Source organism: Sinocyclocheilus grahami, unplaced genomic scaffold (genome assembly GCF_001515645.1).
Source record: "Sinocyclocheilus grahami isolate Dianchi unplaced genomic scaffold, SAMN03320097.WGS_v1.1 scaffold285.1, whole genome shotgun sequence".
Classification (NCBI taxonomy): Eukaryota; Metazoa; Chordata; class Actinopteri; order Cypriniformes; family Cyprinidae; genus Sinocyclocheilus; species Sinocyclocheilus grahami.
Window position 1 is genome coordinate 454,164 of NW_015505464.1, and position 21,903 is coordinate 476,066.

At 37.4% G+C, this 21,903-nt stretch overlaps 2 protein-coding genes across 10 annotated transcripts in view; one reads left to right on the top strand and one right to left on the bottom strand.

The window, feature by feature from the left end:
- The window catches only part of mtdhb (metadherin b), an 11,513-nt gene extending 9,442 nt beyond the window's left edge, over positions 1-2,071 (bottom strand). The window contains exon 1 of the mRNA XM_016292426.1: positions 1,559-2,071. Coding sequence (XP_016147912.1) covers positions 1,559-1,897 — 339 coding nt within the window. The 5' untranslated portion in view covers positions 1,898-2,071. The remainder of the gene's footprint in view (positions 1-1,558) is intronic.
- The window catches only part of cep85 (centrosomal protein 85), a 25,833-nt gene that overhangs the window by 1,883 nt on the left and 2,047 nt on the right, over positions 1-21,903 (top strand). For 3 of the 9 annotated variants that reach the window (XM_016292419.1, XM_016292418.1, XM_016292420.1), the window contains exons 2-13: positions 4,709-4,763; positions 4,855-4,980; positions 10,318-11,042; positions 14,962-15,092; positions 15,174-15,291; positions 15,383-15,568; positions 15,678-15,830; positions 16,922-17,076; positions 17,187-17,304; positions 17,380-17,430; positions 19,614-19,721; positions 19,814-20,045. In XM_016292419.1, the coding sequence (XP_016147905.1) occupies positions 4,724-4,763; positions 4,855-4,980; positions 10,318-11,042; positions 14,962-15,092; positions 15,174-15,291; positions 15,383-15,568; positions 15,678-15,830; positions 16,922-17,076; positions 17,187-17,304; positions 17,380-17,430; positions 19,614-19,721; positions 19,814-20,045 (2,143 nt within the window). In that variant the 5' untranslated portion in view covers positions 4,709-4,723. Of the gene's footprint in view, positions 1-3,832; positions 4,029-4,708; positions 4,764-4,854; positions 4,981-9,068; positions 9,247-10,317; positions 11,043-14,961; positions 15,093-15,173; positions 15,292-15,382; positions 15,569-15,677; positions 15,831-16,921; positions 17,077-17,186; positions 17,305-17,379; positions 17,431-19,613; positions 19,722-19,813; positions 20,046-21,903 lie in introns of those variants that run through there. The other 6 variants (XM_016292417.1, XM_016292422.1, XM_016292423.1 and 3 more) reach the window with 4 other exon arrangements.

Here is a 21,903-nt window from a genome sequence, read left to right on the forward strand (position 1 = left end):
AATGCACAGTACAAGCGCAGCGTTGAGCTTCTTGAGTCTGTTCAGTAAAGAGCGTTTTGATTGGTGGATTAAAAGCTCACCGCGATTGGCTGAACGGAACATCCTCCAAAAAAAGATATTTATGAATCTTAACCTGCCAGGAAGGTCTCAAAAATACAGCACACAAATTCAAAGCAGTCCACGCGTGTGTGATGATCTGCAAATGCATATTCAACGATCCATAAATACATGCAACATCATTCATAAATGTGTGATGAAAATTAATTCAAGAACTTGATATATACATATTTGTGTAAACATTTTAAATTTATTTAGGTAAGATGCTTTTGTGTGAGCATTTGGGGACATATTTATGCTTTTACTTCTGTATTTATGAATTGTGTTTTTGAATTTACGAATCGGATTTTGTAAATGTAAATTGTGCTGTGCATTTATGAATTTTGTTTTATAAATGTATTATTTTTGAGGCCGATCTGGCTCCATAGTCATTGTATTACACAATATGAATACATGAGTCTGTGAATACATTTGCGGAAAATAGGCAAGGCTGTAGGCAGGGTGCGAACTACGGGGGAGCTAGGTTCCCCTTAATAAGACCTGGGCTCCCCTGAAAACGTGATTTGTGAAATTTTGGGGGGTCTCAAAAAAATATTGACTGTGTTCTTTTGACGTGCAATTTCAGTTTTGTGTAATGTGATCATCGTGGATTATTATGTGTAAAATTGCAAAAATATTAATTCATGCATGACGGCGATTTAAACCTAATTCACTTAAATAAAGATAACTATACAAGCTATTCTTGTCATGAGCATCAAGGTGTGGGGCCGCTGCGGTGCAAATTCCACTCATGTTTAGTACATGTTAACTCAAAGATTCGTAGAAAAAATATAAACGTTGGACTCTGTGGTCGATTCTGTGTTAAGGTAAGGCATGTTATTCGCAATTAAGTGTTGTGGCTGGGTTGTTATAGGTCTGTGTGACTCTCGATGACTTAGGCCTAATTGAACGGAGGAATTATGGTATTCTTCTGGTGCCTGACGACGAGTAACTTTACGTTAACCGTTGTTCATGTGAACTCAAAGACAGCCGGATGCTTTGTTTCTAGACTATTTGTGGATGGCTGTCTGTTGTTTCACCTATCAATTCGTGTCGATAAAGTATAATAGGGTAAATCCTGTATAGTGATTTATCCTATATATAGTGCTTTTATAAAGCAAGTAGTGCATACACTTGTAGCTGTTATGTATCTTTGTACGACATTGAAGCCCTCTTTTGAGGCACGCGCACGAGTGATATGTTTCGTTTTTTTGATACAAGCTTCGAAGCCTCGGTGTCGAACGTCACATCACTTCTTGTAGACGTAAAGTTGTATTTTTTTAATAATTAGAGAAATGATTCAACGACTCGCTCATAAAACACAAAAGCTCTCGCTTGTCTCCACCTAGAGGCATAAGTTTACGACGCAAAACACGCAGTAAACGAATCTAATGGTGAATCGTTTTGGATGCAAAAGAACCGAGTCACTAAGATGAATCGAAATGCCGCTTCTAAAGCAAACCTTCTCAGCGTCCTTCTTTCTGTTTCTTCTCCGGGGCTCGTCTGCCTTCTTCACCGTTTGCACTGGACCGGTGTTGTCGGCGATGTTTTCTCCTGTCTCAGTCCCTGAAAGTCTTTTTGATAAACCGCGACAGACCGAGACCCATACAATCAGAATGAGAACTAGACCGGCCCAGGCCGTTAGAAGGAGCAGCCATGGGGCGCAGAGATCAGGATTCAAGCCCAAGTCTATTCCCAGCTCAGACTTCAGGTAGACGAGGCCGGTCGACAGGGTTTCTCTGACATATCCCGTTATCTGCTCCACATGCAGTGAAGCGATCTCTTGCCAACCCGGTGCCATTGCAATCTATTGAGCGGGCACCGGCGTGCAGTCATTCACAGAAACAACAGTTTGTGATAATTACACGGGAAAATACATAGCTGTGCCACCGATTACGGCCGCTATTGCTGCTTCTATTCTAACATTGGCTGAAGATGCACGAACTGACTCGTAGACAAGCTCCCCTTATTGGGCTGGAGTGCAATTGAGTTAACTTGCAGTCTCTTAAAATAGACTAGATGAGTGATTCTCAACCATGGGTAAGCTAAGCTATGTGTACCCCCATTTTATATGCCAGTGGCCTCAGATATGACAAGACAAAACATACAAATGATGCTGTGAAAAATAAAGTATAAAATCTGAAAAATACTATTTTTATTAACTCAACACTATATATTTTTTCTACTCACCAGTACAGTAGAAAAATATAAACAATATAAAAATATTACACATGAAAAAACATCAATACACAGCATACAAGACAAACCCAGACGGGTAACTAACTACAACGACAATACCTCAGCACTCATCCCTGATCAAAAGCTAATAAAAAAGCTTGAATTCATTCAGAGATTAACATATAACATGAGCATATAACTAGATTTCTGAAAACACAATTTCTGTCAAGTCTATAGAAAGCAAAATGAACTAGTAATGTTGAGTTGTGTAGATGTTATTTTATTAATACATAACTATTTTATTTAGTTTCTATTTTTTCAAATAATTTTTCCTTGCCTGTTTACTCTGAAAAATAAAAAAGTATAATATCTACAAAAAAAAACTTTAATCACAATTAGTGATTGTGCATTTTTCTCAGGATTTCTGAAAGCATAATAAAATGGTAATAATGTCAAGTTCTGTAATTTATTTCTATATTTATTTTGAAACATTCCCCCCCCCCCCAAAAAAAACTTTTCCACAGACTCACTATAGCACTCCTTTGCTGGCTCTACAAAAAATGATTAATGTCATGATTTCTGTCCAGTCTACAGAAAGCAGAATGAAATGACAATAATGCCAATTTCTCTATTTTACTTTATTAATTAAATCAGTTGGCAACAATATAATGAACTAAACACTATAAAGAATAAACAACATAGAATGCAAATACAAAGCATAATCATATCTGGGCATATAAACTTCGAGTAAAAGGGGCTCCTTCAAGCTGAGTTGCTAAACTATGAATACTATAGCACAATATATTGCACATGGGTAAACTGTGAGTTATTTTGATTCTTTAATATGGCCTGGAATATACAATTTTAACATGACATTTTATCACTTATAATTAATAATAATTTATTAATTTATCATATAAACGAAGGTGGATTGGTCTGCGCCTGCAGCTCACTAATCAAGCGGCAGGGGGCGCTTGCTGTCTCATCCTGGCAAAAAACCCCCCCCCCCCCCCCCCTTTTCCACAACTTTTCCACAGACTCACTATAGCACTCCTCCTTTGCTGGCTCTACAAAAAATGATTAATGTCATGATTTCTGTCCAGTCTACAGAAAGCAGAATGAAATAACAATAATGCCAATTTCTCTATTTTACTTTATTTATTTATTAATTAAATCAATTGGCAACAATATAATGAACTAAACACTATAAAGAATAAACAACATAGAATGCAAATACAAAGCATAATCATATCTGGGCATATAAACTTCGAGTAAAAGGGGCTCCTTCAAGCTGAGTTGCTAAACTATGAATACTATAGCACAATATATTGCACATGGGTAAACTGTGAGTTATTTTGATTCTTTAATATGGCCTGGAATATATAATTTTAACATGACATTTTATCACTTATAATTAATAATAATTTATTAATTTATCATATAAACGAAGGTGGATTGGTCTGCGCCTGCAGCTCACTAATCAAGCGGCAGGGGGCGCTTGCTGTCTCATCCTGGCAATCGAGCAGAACGCAGAGGAAGAACTAGAATAACGGTTGAAAAAAAAGAGTCCCGAGTTTCAGTGGCACTGCGGCGGGTGTTTGAAGCTCGAGGTCGCTTACAGTTTGACTGTTGTGTGTTACTGATGTTAGCGTCCAGTCAGCGTCTCTCGGGTAATGAAGCACATTATTGTTCCTCTGGGTTGTGTTCGTGTCTTTATTATCTTTAGTAAAGACCCTTTCAGCCCGTGAGTTCAGGTACGTGAAGTTGTTTACTTTTTTACTGACCTTTTAAACTCTTTTTGTGAGCTAACTTTTGGCTACTTGTACGAGGTGAACGTGTTTGTTGGAAGTAGCAACATATGCGGAGCTTGTTTTCAAAGCTATTATGAACATTTCAAAATTATTATGAAAATGAAATGCCTTGATTACATTGTTCTGGGTAAACGAGATTTAAATGTCCTACATATAAGCAAATCTACCTAAAATATAGCACGACGTAAATAATTGTGTTCACTTTGACAACCAAGTTATTTATTATATTAAAGATATTTAATATTTTCTGCTGTTTTGCAATTAAGATATTTTTTTCAAACACTTAGTCTGTGAATGATTTTGAATACTTTCTACATTTTCATTTAGTTAAACAGTAGTGGAAATAATATTTAGAAATGTAAAATATTGTGTAATTATGGTTATAAAAAACATGATCACATTTTATTGTGATCTATATCGATATTATTATTTTGTAATGTATATTTATTATTTGCAGTTATTTTGTTTGCAGCTGTTCTGCCAGCTCTGTTTGCTGTTCTTAGTTCTGCAGCACAGCGAAAAGATTTACTTCCTCTTTTTTTTGCTTCCAGACACTTTTGTGTTTTGACAGTGTTGTCTTTTTTTTATTTTGGTTTTTATTCACTAATGAATGCTGTCCACAGGTGACTGCCACAGGAATGACCACTTCACAGAAATACCAGAACCCCAAACTTGGAGGTACAAATCCAGTGCCGTCCATGGTTAAAGCGTATGTTATGTACCTCATAACCATAATAGAGTGTCACGTCATGTGTTCATTGCGCTCCAGTAGGACACTCTGACACGGAATGGCTGACACCTGCTGTGTCTGAGAAGTTCCAGAGCCGCTTTGGATGGCGGCCCAGCACAGCGGACAGTGGGGACACGGGCCTGGGTACCTCTGACCACACTGAAGGTGAGAAATCTGAGAGTGTTCAAACATTGTCTTGTCCATTTGCTTGCCTGTTGTGTAATACAGCCGAGTTCAAGACCTCATCAGCTCTTTCATCTCAACAGTGGTCTTTTATTTGAAATTTTGAATCACAAAATGGGATTTCCAGGCATGGAATATATAGTCAGGGAAATTAAAGGAATAGTAGTGTATTCTAGTACAGTATTCCACGGTGGAACAGTCATGGAATACTAGTCATGGAAATTTCTATAATGAATACACATTTTTCTAGTTATGTTTGACTCTGAATCATTTCATTGGCTAGAAATGGGTCTATTTGAGTGGAAACTGATCTTCTTTATCTAGTAATCATAAAGACTCAAAAAATCATGAGAAAAAATTATGGAAATATAGTGGTCAAACGTTTTGGGAACCCTGGAAATTATAGTAATAACTGTAAATTATAAGTAATAAATTCAAAATGATAAACATTTCTCCAGTTTACCATGACAAACCATGCAGGCTCTCTTTAATTTTTCTTCATTCGAACATCCTGTCAGACTTGATAAAAAAAAAAAAAAAAAAACTTAAGAAAATTGGGTCTATTTGTCATGTCTTAATAATAATATGTGTACATGTACTCATATGCAAGAATAGAAATGAATGAAACACAAAATTTAGTGTGGCTTCCCCAAGAACATTTATATTTAGTCACCCAAGAACATTACATATTAATCTTCAGATGTCATAGAAAACAATTGTAACCTTTTTTTTTTTTTTGAGCTTGGTGGTTGTATTTTTTATTTACAACAGACATTAACTGGCTGGCTGTTTTTAGATTAAGCTGTCATATTTTTAGTCATGGAGATGTGCTCATAGCTCTGGAACCCCTATGAGATTTAGAGGAGGATATGATATTCCATACCATAGATTCCTCCAGGCGGTGTTGCACTTCCACTGATGGGGGTCTCATTAGGAGGGAGGTCCTGGAGGACTGAATGGAAACTCTGATCCTGGTCTCCGGGTTTTCTTCTCTCTGCCTTGTTAAACACGTAACGCACAAAGATTAGCTGTACTGATAAACTGGTGTATGTTGATTACCACAGGTCTGTACTGAACATGCAGTGCGGTTGAAAACATTTCTGTGTGCTTTTGTATAGCTTATGTTAGCATTATTGTATTGCGCTGTTTGGCCTTGTTTGATTGGTTATTTTTAGTGGTAGACCAATATCACTTAGGCTGATTATTGGTGTAACTGTGCTCAATTCAGCAGAGGTTGTTATACCCCTTAACCTTAATGCGAGTTCCAAAACATGACATCAGCCTTTGTCAGTGACTAAATAATTTTCTGATTCAGTTTTTAGTAATGTTATGAAAAGTAAATATTTGGCAATTATATGCTATTGTTCAAAAGTTATTTGGATTGATAGGTTTTTTTTTTTCATGTTTTTTTAAAGTAATAATTTACCCTCGCCAAGGCTGCATTCATTTGATCAAAAAAGAGTGAAAATAGTAAGGCAAATTTGGTGCTCAAGAAACATTTCTTTATTGTTATTAATGTTGAAAACAGCTGTGCTGCTTAAAGGTGACATATCATGAAAATCTGACTTTTCCAGGTTTTAAGTGCTATGATCAGGTCCCCCGGTGCATCTACCAACCAAGGAAACGTGAAAAAGATTAACCCACTAACTTTGTTTTGGGAAGCTTTTTTCTGCAAGCATCTGAGAAAACGAGCCGTCTGATTTCGCTCCCTTGGTGACATGGGAAAGGGATCTCATTATAATATTACCGCCCCTTAATCTGTAAGTTTATACCCACGGCGCCATAATTTTGATTTCGCAAGCGACAAAGGTGTATCAGCTCTAATGCCATGGCAAAAGTTTGAGCAAAACATGCTAACTGTTCTGTCTTTGGCTGCACAGACGAGCACAGAACACTATTTAGAGTCCCAGCCTCAGAGGAGACAAGAGAGCAATGGATTTTAGGGCTGTCAAAAAAAAACGTGAATTTTGAATATTTGTCAAATTTAAAATAGAAATCCACATTCGAATGCAAAAACGTTTTTTAGGTTAGGTATTCACTTGAGGTATTCGGCCAATCATAACGTACTGGATAGCTGGCCAATCATAGCACACCTTGCTTTTCAGACCGATGAGCTTTGTAAAAATCAATGCGTTTCAGAAAGGCAGGGCATAGAGGAGAAACAATAATGTACAGTATGTGGAAAATAATGTGTTTTTTGAACCTTAAACCGCATAAACACATTTCATTACACCAAATACACAAAATAATGTTCTTTTTAGCAACATCATATGACCCCTTTAAACATTATGCACTTTTTTTCACAAATAGTCATGTTATCTTATGCTTTGAATGATGTGCCCCCTTCTGGCCTCAGGAGAGAAGCCAAAAGCTTTTCTTCACCCTAACTGTAATTATGCATTTTAAATTAGAATATAATTCGAATTTTGATCATATTTAAGTACAAAATTCGAATTTAGTTTTTCAGCCATTTTGACAGCCCTAGTGGATTTATTGATTTATTTACTGTATATTGCTGCTGCCACACAGATCTAAAAAAAACATGCAATTTTATTTCCCTGCTGTTTACCTTCACAGACATAACCGACTGTTTTTGTAACTTGTGTGTTTTTAACGTAAACTTGTGTGTGAATGAGAACTTCGTTTAGTACTCATGCTGTGACAGCCGCTTTCTGTCCGTGTGCTTCGGATGTGTGCGCTCAAAAAACCGTATATCAGAAGTTTAAACTCATATGGTTTAAAACGCATGATTTCAGAGCGATAAACATGATAATCAGAACCAAAACAGATGTTTTTAGCAGGTCCGAGCTGTAATGGCGCAGCTCTATTCTGGAAAAGGGGGCGGGGAGCAGCAGCTCATTTGCATTTAAAGAAACAGGCCTGAAAAATAGCGCGTTTCTGCTTCCACGCAAAATAGGCATTTTCAAAATGTTATAATAAATGGAGTATTTTGAGCTGAAACTTCAGACACATTCTGGGGACACCAGAGACTTGTATTACATATTGTAAAAAGGGGCATAATATGTCTCCTTTAATATTTATTTTTACAGAAACCATGATATATATAAATTTGAATATATATTTCTTAAATATGTACATGTATTTGTGTGTGTATTTATATATTGATAAAATATACAACACAATACACACACATTATGTAAACACAAATGTTTATTTTGGATGTGATTTAATCACGATTCATTGATTTGACAGCCTTTTATACTGTATTCATTAGCGCATCCGTCTGAATTAAAACGTTTTTAAAATTCTTATCCTGTGATCATAAACGACTGAAAAGGCCATGAAAATTCAGTATTCTAATGTTTTATCCGACCAGCCTGTTATCTGGATATCAGTATCAGCTATTGAAAAACTCATTAGGTGACCGCTGTCGTTTTTGTTGTTGTTGTTACCCTGAAACCCAGATAAGTTCCCATAGTAATAGCAATAACTAACTGCTTAAGTTTTCTTACAGTTGTGGCACCTAGCAACTAAGATACCCTAATAATACAACTTTTATTTGTTTTTTTTAAACCACCAAAACGGTGGAGGCACAGAACTTCTTGGCAGCCGTTTTGCTTTAGCGGTTATAAATATATGGTTGACTGTCTGTGGACTTCTGTGTTGTGATGGTGATGGTTTTGTTTTGCTCTGGGTGTTTCTTGTAATGGTAGAAAGCCTTTCAGCGCTCCAAGAATCTTTCGTCGAACCAAAGAATTGTTTAAACCTGTCCTAAGCAGATGTTCAAATAAGACACCCGCAGGGCAGACCCTCCTACTGCTGCCTGCCACGTGACATCTCCACTTGATTTGTGTGTGTTAATTTAATTATTGTATTGAGGAACTTGTTTAAAGGCACTTCAGCAGTATTACAGTATTAAGGACTATTAAGCATGTGTGTGAGAGGTGAGCTGTATGGTTAAAGCAGGAGTCCCACACATAGACATCTCACAGCGTAACATGAGAGTGCTCTATAAATACCGCTAACCTTTCTGTGTGTACGCGCTCCTGCGCTAACAGAGCTGTAGGAGAACAAACTCTCATAGCAGGTACACTCACCTTGCCCGAGCTTGACATTAATTTTTTTGAAGGACGAGTTCTGGCAGACGGAGTGGGTGTGTTTTAAGATCAGTAGTTTGTCTATGTCATTTACTGAAGATGCATTGGGAGGACATGTTTTTTATGCCTCACCGTTCTTCAATGTATGAAAATGTTATCATTTGATGGTATCGCTTTTACTGCTAGCAAGGTGAGTACTATTTTTCGCAATGGTTGGGTGTTAGTTTTCAGAACTAATGACATTAATTTAGCAATTAATAATTAGCTAATTTAGCAACATAGTTTTTGCAGTTGTATAATGTCTATTATTTGTTTAGGATTCATGACTTCACAATAGTGAAGCAAAATGGAAGAGCTTAAATGATTTTAGCAAATGGCTGCAATATAAAAAAAGAGTGAAAAAATTTAAGGGGGTCTGAATACTTTCCGTACCCACTGTATATTCATATAGATGTAGATGTAAGTATGTGTGTATGTATGTTTGTGTATAGAGAGAGAGACAGAATCATTTTATTTTGCTTTATTTTAATTGCTTTCATTTATTTTCCCAGTGCATTTTATTTTAGTTTCAATTTGCTTTACTTGTGTTTTATTTCTACTTTATTTTAATTGATTTTACTTGCTTTAATGAATTTTTTTCAGCACATTTCTTTTTATTTTAATTTCAATTTATTTCACTCTTTTTTTTTTTTAATTCTTATTTGATTTTACTATATTTTAATACATTTTACTTTGTTTTAATTTATTTTCCCACGGCATGTAATAAAAAATGTTTTTACTTGTGTGTTGTGGTTTGTTTGTTTTTGTTTGTTTGTTTTTTTTTTACTTCATTTTTTTTCTTTTATGTAAATTGATTTTTTTCACTTTGTTATTTGATTTTACTTGCTTTTACTTCATTTTCCCAGGGCATATATTGATATACAGCTCAAATATTACAAAATTTAAGACAAATTCCTGGTTGTCTCCAATTTAATGTATTGACAATTCAATTCTCTGTGTGTATGTGCTGTACATGTGGAAGAATTGACAATAAAGCAGACTTGACTTGACTTGACTAATGTCCGTGATGGGTAAAAAAATGGGTATTTATTTAAATAATGTAAGCATTGAAAAAATGCTATTACTGTCCCACTGTTTCAAATATATTTTGTTGATAAGAAAAAAAAAAGACTTTTCCTTAAGGACAGGCACTTTTTGCAGGCTCATTTAATACATAACATATATTTGGTTTCATTTGTTTCTCACTCCTGTTTTGTTCTAGACATCTGCAGCACTAGCAGCAGTCCCTCTTTCCAGCCTATCCGCAGTCAGATCCCCATCCCGACCGCCCATGTCATGCCCTCCACGGCCGGAACTCTGGCCTCCAAGCTCAAGCCGTGTGCTTTTGAAGAGGGCCGGGTGTCCTCCAGCTCTTCCAGCTCCAAGTCATCCCTCCCCAAATCTGCATCCTCCCCCAACCTGGACGCTCAGCACGATGGAAATTTAGACACGACTGCGGTCAAGCCTGATTGCCTAAGCCGATACCGCAGCCTAGTTAATGGCCTCGATCACTCGCTCTTCCCCTCCGGAGATCAGACGCGGCTGGATGAAGCCCAGAAGTTTGAGGTACCTGCCATGGAGCCAACGCTTAATCAGTCGGCTCTGCTCGGGGGACTTTGCCAGGATGTACGGCAACAGCTGCAAATGACCTGGCTTGGGGATAATACAGGCTTGCTGGAACAGACCTATAAAGTCCTACCAGAGGCTAGGGCAGGTCTCACCTGTCCCGTAGACCCATACAGCCAAAGGAACATTCATCCAGGGTCTGGTGCCTCTGCCAGGATATTTTCCATACCTCAGGGCCTGCAGACTCAGGCTCTCCTGAGGGGCCAGGCCAGCACTGGAGCTTATGATCCGCTACTGCAGGAACGCTGTGGTGAACTGGCCAGCTGGCAGCAGCAGAAGCAGAAACTCGAGAGTCTGCGGCTACAGGTGGAACAAATGCAGGTTAGAGTTCAGCTTGTGTCCTGCTGCATACGAGAAAGGAAAAGGGAACAGTTATTTAATCATGAATCATACTTCTAAAGTCAGTATGAAATTAGAATTAGGCCTAACTTTATTTATTTCAACACAGGTTGCTGGTTTTATTGTGCATGATTCATCATTGCATGCTGTTCCAAAAATAGACGGTGATCTTTCATCAAAATGTAGTCAGAATTATTGCTGTATCATTTATCTACTATTTATTAATGCTTTGAACCGGCTTATTTTTAAAAAAATTTTAGTTTGTTTAATTGTGTGCTTTTGTCATTTTCATTAGTTTTAAAAAAAAATAACTATTTAGCTCAAATACATTTGTCCATTTTAGTAATTTTTGTATTTTCAGTTAGTTGCAGAGGGTTTCTAATTTTTAGTCTAGGTGTTTTATTATTGTAAATAATAATATTATTTTATTTAAACTTTATTTCAAATAAATGAGAATAATTTTAATAGTGTTTTTTTTAAATGAGCAAATAATGAATGTGGTATGTAAAATATAATGCTCTGCCTCTAAAACAACTTAGGCAGTCCAGCCAGGGAAAATGTTAATCAATAGCAAATTAGGCTAATTTCACAACAGAAATATAACAGTGAACAGATATAAAATTAGAGTTTGGTGGTTCTGCTTTTTTCTGCTATATTTTAAAATACTGATATTATCTGCACAATTTTGAAAGAAAGTGAAATATTTAATTGTAAGAAATTATGAGGGCATTAGAGATCTCAATGAAGTTTATTGCTATATAGCAGGGACAAAGTACATGTAACACTTTGGGTTCTGCAGAGTTGTAATGAACCCTGAGCATCCGAAACAAACCTTTTATCCTGTTACAATTTACCACCCCATATATATCTGTGGTCTGTATGTTAAAGTCCAGACACCCCACAGTCACCCACTTGACTATCCACTTGGGGCAGTCATGACCTAATGGTTAGAGAGTCGGACTTGTAACCCAAAGGTTGCAGGTTTGAGTCTCAGGTCCGGCAGGTATTGTCGGTGTGGGGAGTGAATAAGCAGCGCTCTCTCCACCTTCAATACCACGACTGAGGTGAGACCCTTGAGCAAGGCACTGAACCCCCAATTGCTCCCCGGGCGCCGCAGCATTGGCTGCCCACTGCTCCGGGTGTGTGTTCACGGTGTGTGTGTGTGCGTCTTTGTTCACTACTCACTGCTGCGTGTGTGCACTTGGATGGATTAAATGCAGAGCATAAATTCCCAAGTATGGGACACCATACTTGGCCACACGTCACGTCCTTTCCTTTTTTCTTTCCTTTCAATCTGACATGGCTCTCAGTTTCCCACACCCATTCCTACAATTGATGACCATTTGCTCAGGATGTGATCACCCCAAATGGTGCAGGAACAACATAACTGTTAACTTTCTACTTCTCTACAATAATTAAGCCATTTTGAGCAGTGAGCATAATCTATTTAGATATTTTGATCTACTTTGGAGTGGAATCTGGGTCAGGGCATTCTGTAGTTTCTTACATGTTTTCCATGTTTATTTAGCTAACTTGCTTTATAACAGTTTCTCAATATGGAGTGATGGAAAATACACTGCTGTTAATTTGTCTGAGAGACAAATCAATGGACTAACATGTTTTGTAAATCTAAAATAATAAGAACAGACCTATAAAGTCCTACCAGAGTCTAGGGCAGGTCTCACCTGTCCCGTAGACCCATATGGCCAAAGGAACATTCATCCAGGGTCTGGTGCTTCTGCCAGGATGTTTTCAGTACCTCAGGGCCTGCAGACTCAGGCTCTCCTGAGGGGCCAGGCCAGCACTGGAGCTTATGATCCGCTACTGCAGGAACGCTGTGGTGAACTGGCCAGCTGGCAGCAGCAGAAGCAGAAACTCGAGAGTCTGCGGCTACAGGTGGAACAAATGCAGGTTAGAGTTCAGCTTGTGTCCTGCTGCATACGAGAAAGGAAAAGGGAACAGTTATTTAATCATGAATCATACTTCTAAAGTCAGTATGAAATTAGAATTAGGCCTAACTTTATTTATTTCAACACAGGTTGCTGGTTTTATTGTGCATGATTCATCATTGCATGCTGTTCCAAAAATAGACGGTGATCTTTCATCAAAATGTAGTCAGAATTATTGCTGTATCATTTATCTACTATTTATTAATGCTTTGAACCGGCTTATTTTTAAAAAATTTTTAGTTTGTTTAATTGTGTGCTTTTGTCATTTTCATTAGTTTTAAAAAAAAATAACTATTTAGCTCAAATACATTTGTCCATTTTAGTAATTTTTGTATTTTCAGTTAGTTGCAGAGGGTTTCTAATTTTTAGTCTAGGTGTTTTATTATTGTAAATAATAATATTATTTTATTTAAACTTTATTTCAAATAAATGAGAATAATTTTAATAGTGTTTTTTTTAAATGAGCAAATAATGAATGTGGTATGTAAAATATAATGCTCTGCCTCTAAAACAACTTAGGCAGTCCAGCCAGGGAAAATGTTAATCAATAGCAAATTAGGCTAATTTCACAACAGAAATATAACAGTGAACAGATATAAAATTAGAGTTTGGTGGTTCTGCTTTTTTCTGCTATATTTTAAAATACTGATATTATCTGCACAATTTTGAAAGAAAGTGAAATATTTAATTGTAAGAAATTATGAGGGCATTAGAGATCTCAATGAAGTTTATTGCTATATAGCAGGGACAAAGTACATGTAACACTTTGGGTTCTGCAGAGTTGTAATGAACCCTGAGCATCCGAAACAAACCTTTTATCCTGTTACAATTTACCACCCCATATATATCTGTGGTCTGTATGTTAAAGTCCAGACACCCCACAGTCACCCACTTGACTATCCACTTGGGGCAGTCATGACCTAATGGTTAGAGAGTCGGACTTGTAACCCAAAGGTTGCAGGTTTGAGTCTCAGGTCCGGCAGGTATTGTCGGTGTGGGGAGTGAATAAGCAGCGCTCTCTCCACCTTCAATACCACGACTGAGGTGAGACCCTTGAGCAAGGCACTGAACCCCCAATTGCTCCCCGGGCGCCGCAGCATTGGCTGCCCACTGCTCCGGGTGTGTGTTCACGGTGTGTGTGTGTGCGTCTTTGTTCACTACTCACTGCTGCGTGTGTGCACTTGGATGGATTAAATGCAGAGCATAAATTCCCAAGTATGGGACACCATACTTGGCCACACGTCACGTCCTTTCCTTTTTTCTTTCCTTTCAATCTGACATGGCTCTCAGTTTCCCACACCCATTCCTACAATTGATGACCATTTGCTCAGGATGTGATCACCCCAAATGGTGCAGGAACAACATAACTGTTAACTTTCTACTTCTCTACAATAATTAAGCCATTTTGAGCAGTGAGCATAATCTATTTAGATATTTTGATCTACTTTGGAGTGGAATCTGGGTCAGGGCATTCTGTAGTTTCTTACATGTTTTCCATGTTTATTTAGCTAACTTGCTTTATAACAGTTTCTCAATATGGAGTGATGGAAAATACACTGCTGTTAATTTGTCTGAGAGACAAATCAATGGACTAACATGTTTTGTAAATCTAAAATAATAACTGCTATAAACAAACACTGAAACGGAACATTATGACTGCAAATGGCCATTTTTCATGCTGCAAATTGCAATTATACTGTCAGCTTAATGCTAGAGACATTTTCTTCACTGCATGAGTTTGTAATGGTCCCACAAGCTGTTCCACCTTATTTTGATTGACAGGAAGACCTACAGATTTGATCTCGTTTAATATTCATTGTCAATTGAACACATCATACTAAAATGGGTTGCATATACAGTACCAGTTAAAAGAGGTGTCAGTCTTGGTCCGATTGTGTTTTTATGCCCGTTTTAAATGAGAGTTCATGCCTTCCCACCTATTTTTATTGCAGTTAATGACAGGAGGAAGTGGACCGTATTCATCACTCTATCCAGCAACTTCTCACACAGAGAACAGCAAGTGGGATGCTGTCATTAAAGCCAATGAGAACTTGCTAAAAGAGAAAGAACTTACCATTGAAAGGTAATGCCAAGTTTTCAGAAGCATCTCTCATCTTACAAAGATTTTTAACATTAACACAATGTAGTAACTGGCGCATTGCAGGCAGAAGCAGCAAATGTCCCAGCTGGAACAGCGTTTTAGAGAGAGTGAGCTGCAAGTGCACAGTGCCCTCATGGGGCGTGGAGCCCCTTACACCGATGTGTGTCTGTTGAGACTGCAGGTTAGCACACATGCATGCACAGCCTTTTCCTTGCGCTGTATCAAAACATCTCTTTGAGTTGTCCCTCTTCTTCCCTCTGTGTGTGTGATAGGAAGCCCAGCGGGAAAATGCTTTTTTGCGAGCCCAGTTCGCCGAACGCAATGACTGCTTTACCAAGGAGAAGCTAGAAGCGGACCGGCGACTGGGTGCAGTGGAAGCAGAGACGCAACGTCTGAACGAGGTCTTGAAAGAGAGCAGTGAAAAACATGCAGAAGAGCTAAAGAAACAAGAAGAAAGGGTGAGCATATGCAAGCTTCATCATGTGACCTCCTCAACCACATATGAGCAGAATCTCACTGAACTGATGTTTGAATTTTCATCTTGTGTTGTTGCTGTTTACTACAAAGATCCGAAGTCGAGACAAGCATATCAACGGCTTGAAAAAGAAGTGTCAGAAGGAGTCAGAGCAGAACAGAGAAAAACAGCAGCGGATTGAGACGCTTGAGCGATATCTGGCTGACCTTCCCACTATGGAAGACTACCAGGCCCAGCACAAAAAGGTACTGCACTCTCTGATGGCCAGCCAGCAAAACTAAAGCATTTTTTCCTGTGGTTTCACAGCAGTTGCTCATAATGCTCAGCTTGAGATGTTTCTCTTACGGTGTATTGCCAGACACTATTATAGCATCCACTGCACCCATATATCACACATCTGCTCCTATTGTATTCCTTTTCTTTTAAAGTAACACTCTCCTTACCCTGCTGGCTTACAAAATCCCAAGCTGACTATGCCTCTTCTCCAAGACATTGTTTCTTGGAGAAGGTCTTTTTCTTCTTTCTTAAATGCACCTTAGAATTTTTTTGTATGTAAAATATTTGTCTTGTTTATTTACCCCTTTTAAATATGTTTATTTTATTTAATTTCTCTTAGTAAAAAAAAAAAAAAATTACTTTATTTTAGTGAGAGTAGCATCCACTTTCAGAATCTCACCATTACTTTACTGTTTGTGGAGTTAAAAAAATTGGGGTCAGTAAGATTATTATTTTTTTTTATCAGTTAATACTTTTATTCAGAAAAGGTGCAATCAATTGATGAAAAGTTACATTTAAAGGGTTAGTTCACCCAAAAATGAAAATTCTGTCATTAATTACTCACCCTCGTGTCGTTCCAAACTCGTAAGACCTTCGTTCATCTTCGGAACACAAATTAAGATATTTTTGATGAAATCTGAGCGCTCTCTGATCCTCCATAGACAGCCAGGATCCTTACATGATCAAGGCACAGAAACGAAGCAAGGACATCAGTAAAATAGTCCATGTGACATCAGGCGTTCGACTAATTGTACGAAGCTACGAGAATACTTTTTGTGCGCAAGAAAACAATAATTTATTCAACAGTTCTTCTCCCTGAGTTACCGTCTTCTGCCATTTTGGAGAGTACCCCAGAAGGTAATCAATGCAATCAGCGTTGTTTACGTTCAGAGAAAGCGCGCGCATGCTGAACGTGAACAATGCTGATTACGTTCTGGGGTACTCTCCAAAATGGCGGAAGACGGTAACTCGGGGAGAAGAATTGTTGAAGGTCTAACCCTTTAAGGCTTTTATGTTTCAAAAGATTTCTAATTATTTATTTCAAATAAATGCTGTCCAGCTGGAGGAGGAAGGGGAGAGGACAGCTCAGTTGCAGGCCACCGTCAGAGATCTGGAAGCCAAACTGGAGGAGGCCCGCAGTACTGTGCACAATAAAGAGACCCAACTGGAAGAACAGAGACGCAAGGAGAGAGAACTGCTTACAACAGTCACCAGGTAGAAAAAAAAACATGCAAGCCCTACTTGCACAAAAATGTCCATTCATTAGGTTTTGAAGCATTGCCATGTGTGGGGTCTAATATTGTTTGATATGCTTGTGTGTTTAGTCTCCAGAACAGAGTGCAGGAGAGCCTTGAGGATGGAGTGAGATTGCCTTCTCTTGACATAGAGAAGCTACGAGAAGAAAACACTACCTTGAAAGAGGAGCACCAGCGACTAAAAAAGGTTTTTTATTCACTTTGCAATAACACTTAATTTAGTTAAGGGATGCTAAATCTGAATGAATCTTTCTTTCTTTAGGTCATTGAAAAGCAACTCAGGATAATGGAGCAGCTTGGTTCACAGATCAGGGTAAAGACTACTTTCAGTTTAATTCGGTTTTATTTGTTTAGCGAGTGCATTTTTAACCTATATTTACATTAAAAAAATTTGGCATTTGGCAGACACTTTCATCCATAGTGTGAACTGATAATGTATACATTTGATCATGCATTCCCTGGGAATCGAACCTGTGACCTTGTTGTTGCTTGTGTCATGCTCTTCTGTTATGAGCTCATTAAAAACAACTTGTGGCTGGCCACACACTAGAAGATTTTAAGGCCAATTTGCACTCCTGAATGATCGGGGGGTGTGGCAAATGATTTTTTGTATGGTGTCATTACGATTGGTTAACTGCTCCCGATCGAGACCGAGCATCCCCGAACTCAAATCGTAAATATCAAACACGTTTCAGGGCTCTACAGATACTTTTCTTTTTATGAGCACTTGTGCTCCTAATTTAAAAAATTTAGGAGCACCTAATCAGTAATCAAAAATTCGGTTGAGGTTAATGTTTTAAATATAACATTTTGAATATAGAAATGATTTAAATAACAGACAGGGTGCTTTATAAAAATTAAACAAACTGCCAGCAGGTGGCGTCAAGTCACTGATTGTATCACCGAATCATTCATTCAATTGATTCATTCGAACAGCTGAATCATTCAGGAACGAAGTACGTGACTGTTTATGAATGGGTAACTGAATCCTTGACTCACTAGATTCATTTAAAAATGCAGTTCATTCATAAACGAATCACCGCTGTGAGTGTTGTAGTCAGACAATATAAGTCACTTAATAGTAACTTGTTTAATGAACTGTTGTATTAAATCAGTATCACATTTGCAAACTCCCTTAATAATCATTAAAAGCTGTCACTCATCTTAGTTTATCCCGTTCTCACAAAACTCCATTATAATCGACGAAGCTCTCTACACTGCTCAATAAATCTCTTATTTACACCCCGTCAACACTGTGTTTGTTATAATGAGAGGATATGTCTGTGATACATTACTCAACGCTGCAGAAACACGTACGTATATTAGAACCTTTGAAGCTCCCTCAGCGCAAACACACATATGCTGACCGGGTCAGTCGCACAGGTGCTCCTAAATATTATTGTATAGTCGCACGCAGTAGTTTTCAGTCGCAAATGTCTATGCTGGTCAGGACTACTGGACATCAGGTCTAAGATTTTTTTTTTTTTTTTTTGTAAAGCTGCATATATTTTTATAAAATACAGTAAAAAAAAAAAATGTCTTTGCGGGTCAGGACTACTGGACATCAGGTCTAAGATTTTTTTTTTTTTTTTGTAAAGCTGCATATATTTTTATAAAATACAGTAAAAAAAAAAACAACAACAAACAAAAAACATTTTTGTTAAACACTTATTATATTTTAAAATGTCAATTTTTTTTATTCCTGTGATGGCAAAGCTGAATTGTCAGCATCATTACTCCAGTCTTCAGTGTCACATGATCCTTCAGAAATCATTCTAATATGCTGATTTGGTGCTCAATGAACATCATTATTATCAATGTTTGAAAACTTTTTTTTTTTTTTTTTTTTGGAAACCGTAATGAATTTTCTTCAGGATTCTTTGCTAAATAACATTTTTAAAAAAAACAGCATTTATTTGAAATAGAAATCTTTTGTAACATTTAGAAATGTATTTCACTGTCAGTTTTAAACAATTTAAAGCATCCTTGCTAAATTAAATCTGATTTTTTTCCTATTTTTAAACGTTAGTGTAGATGACACAAATTATATTCAAAAGCCGTTAATGGAAACGAACATCATAAAAACCATTCTATTCCAGTATTTTCTTTTCTTTCAAATGGAACCGGTTTTGAATAAGAATTGGTCTTAAAGACTGTAATTAGGTGTAATTTAAGTAAATACATATCACTAAGAGCAAGGCATCATATTCTATGACCAAGTCTTCAGGAATGTACTTTCAATAGTATCTAGGAGGTGAAGAATCTTTTACAAACATCTTACTCAATGTAGGAGGGTTCTTTAGGACACCTGATATTTTAGTGTAGACAAAACGTCTAAAGTCTATATATTCAACACTTAGTGTGTATTTTTTCCCTTTAAGTACACTTAAAATGTTCGTCAAAGTATCCTGCACCAAAAGCAGTTGCAGTGTAATTTATATGAGGAACATGTTTAATTTACAGCCATAATATTATTGTGTGTGTGTGTTGTCTTAGACTCTGGAGGAGCAGCTCTCTCAGGAGGAGTGCAGTAGTCAGGCCCTCAGAGAGGAGGTTGCAGAGAAAGAGGAGAGTCTGCTGCAGTTACGCACCGCTATGAAAGAGGTTAGAAGTTGACCATAATGCATATTCAGCTCTTTGCCTTTGTGTTTTTATAGCACAGGAGAACTGAGGGTGTGCATGTGTTTGTATTTCAGCTCTCAGCGCAGAACCAGGAGTTGATGGAAAATAATCTGACACTGCAAGAGCGTCTTCAGGGTGAGGAGGCGCCGAGTGGTCGTGGTTTGCTCCCTATGGGAGCCCGGCTCACCCAGAAGCTGTATGGAGAGATGGCTGCCTGTCTGTGTGACCTCCGCTCCCTCTGCAACGTTCTCACCCAGCGGGCTCAGGGCCATAACCCAAACCTCTCCATGCTGCTCGGCATTGCCTGTAAGTGCGCCCTCTGCTGTCAACATGCTATACGGAAGACTAGCACTCTTTCAGATAATGCCTGGATATAAAAGACCCTAGTCAGATTAGTGCTATATTTAATTTTTGCCAGGAATCAAAATGAGGCTGTAGCTTAACAACGTGGCAGAGAGCTTTCTAAAAAAAAAAAAATTCCATAGAAAAAAAAACACTAATACTATGGAAGCCCATTTCTTCCACTGAATAAAAAAATTAAAAGGGTAATTGCAACTTTTTATCTCGCAATTCTGACTTTTTTCTCAGAATTGTGAGATATAAACTGACAATTCTGAGAAATGGAGTCAGAATTACAAGATAATTGTGAGTTTTGAGGGGAAAAAAAGACTGATGTTTTTCAGAATTGCGAGTTTGTCTCACAGTTCTGACTTAATAACTCACAATTGCATCTTATAAAGTCAGAATTGCGAGATATAAACTCCCAATTCTGAGGAAAAAAGTCAGAATTGCGAGTTTATCTCGCAATTCCTACTTTATAACCAAAGACTATAGAATACTCAAGACGTGTCACTCATATAGTTTTGAATGGGGAAAAATGCAAACGCTCAATATGGCCACTGTATCGCTGCCTGGATATAAAAGACCCTAGTCAGATTAGTGCTATATTTAATTTTTGACAGGAATCAAAATGAGGCTGTAGCTTAACAACGTGGCAGAGAGCTTTCTAAAAAAAAAAATTTCCATAGAAAAAAAACACTAATACTATGGAAGCCCATTTCTTCCACTGAATAAAAAAATTAAAAGGGTAATTGCAACTTTTTATCTCACAATTCTGACTTTTTTCTCAGAATTGTGAGATATAAACTGACAATTCTGAGAAATGGAGTCAGAATTACAAGATAATTGTGAGTTTTGAGGGGGAAAAAAGACTGATGTTTTTCAGAATTGAGAGTTTCTCACAGTTCTGACTTAATAACTCACAATTGCATCTTATAAAGTCAGAATTGCGAGATATAAACTCCCAATTCTGAGGAAAAAAGTCAGAATTGCGAGTTTATATCTCGCAATTCCTACTTTATAACCAAAGACTATAGAATACTCAAGACGTGTCACTCATATAGTTTTGAATGGGGAAAAATGCAAACGCTCAATATGGCCACTGTATCGAAGGAAGCCCCGTCTTCTGAGCAAAAGTGCCAATCACTAATCAGTAAAGTCATCACGTCACTGCAGCTGCCGTTAGAAGTCCTGGTTGCTATAGAAACAGTCAGCGTTCTGAGACCTGCGCCTAGGACTACGCATGCACACTGGCTGATCTAGCTTGAATAATATGCTTTTTTTAATGCTATTTGAGCAAAATAAACCACTTATGACAGTTGTTGTCAGATTTCATTGGTGGTTTTTGGAGAATTTGATGTTTCCCCATTCAAAGAGATAGGAGCTACACTTACATGCCCGAGTGACATGGCTTGCCTTAAAGGGACTTTGTTATAACTCACAGTTGCGAGTTTATATCACGCGATTCTGACTTTATTTATCAGAATTACGATTCTGAGAAAAGTTAGAATTGTGAGAGAAAGTCGCAATTACCCTTTTTTTTTTTTTTTAAGTTGTTTTGGAAAAAAAAATAAAAACGGCCCTTGCTACTGATATTAGAGATTAAAATGTAAATCAAAATGTCTAATGCAAGAGCTTATCACAGTAAAAGTTCAAATGAAATCTAAATGTAAATAATCAAGGAATGTTTTCATTAAAGGGGTCATATGATGTGATTTCAGTTTTTCCTTTCTCTTTGAAGTGTTACAAGCTCTTGGTGCATAAAGAAGATCTGTTAATTTGCAAAGAGATATTCTTTATAAAAGTTAAGAGTCAGCCACACCTA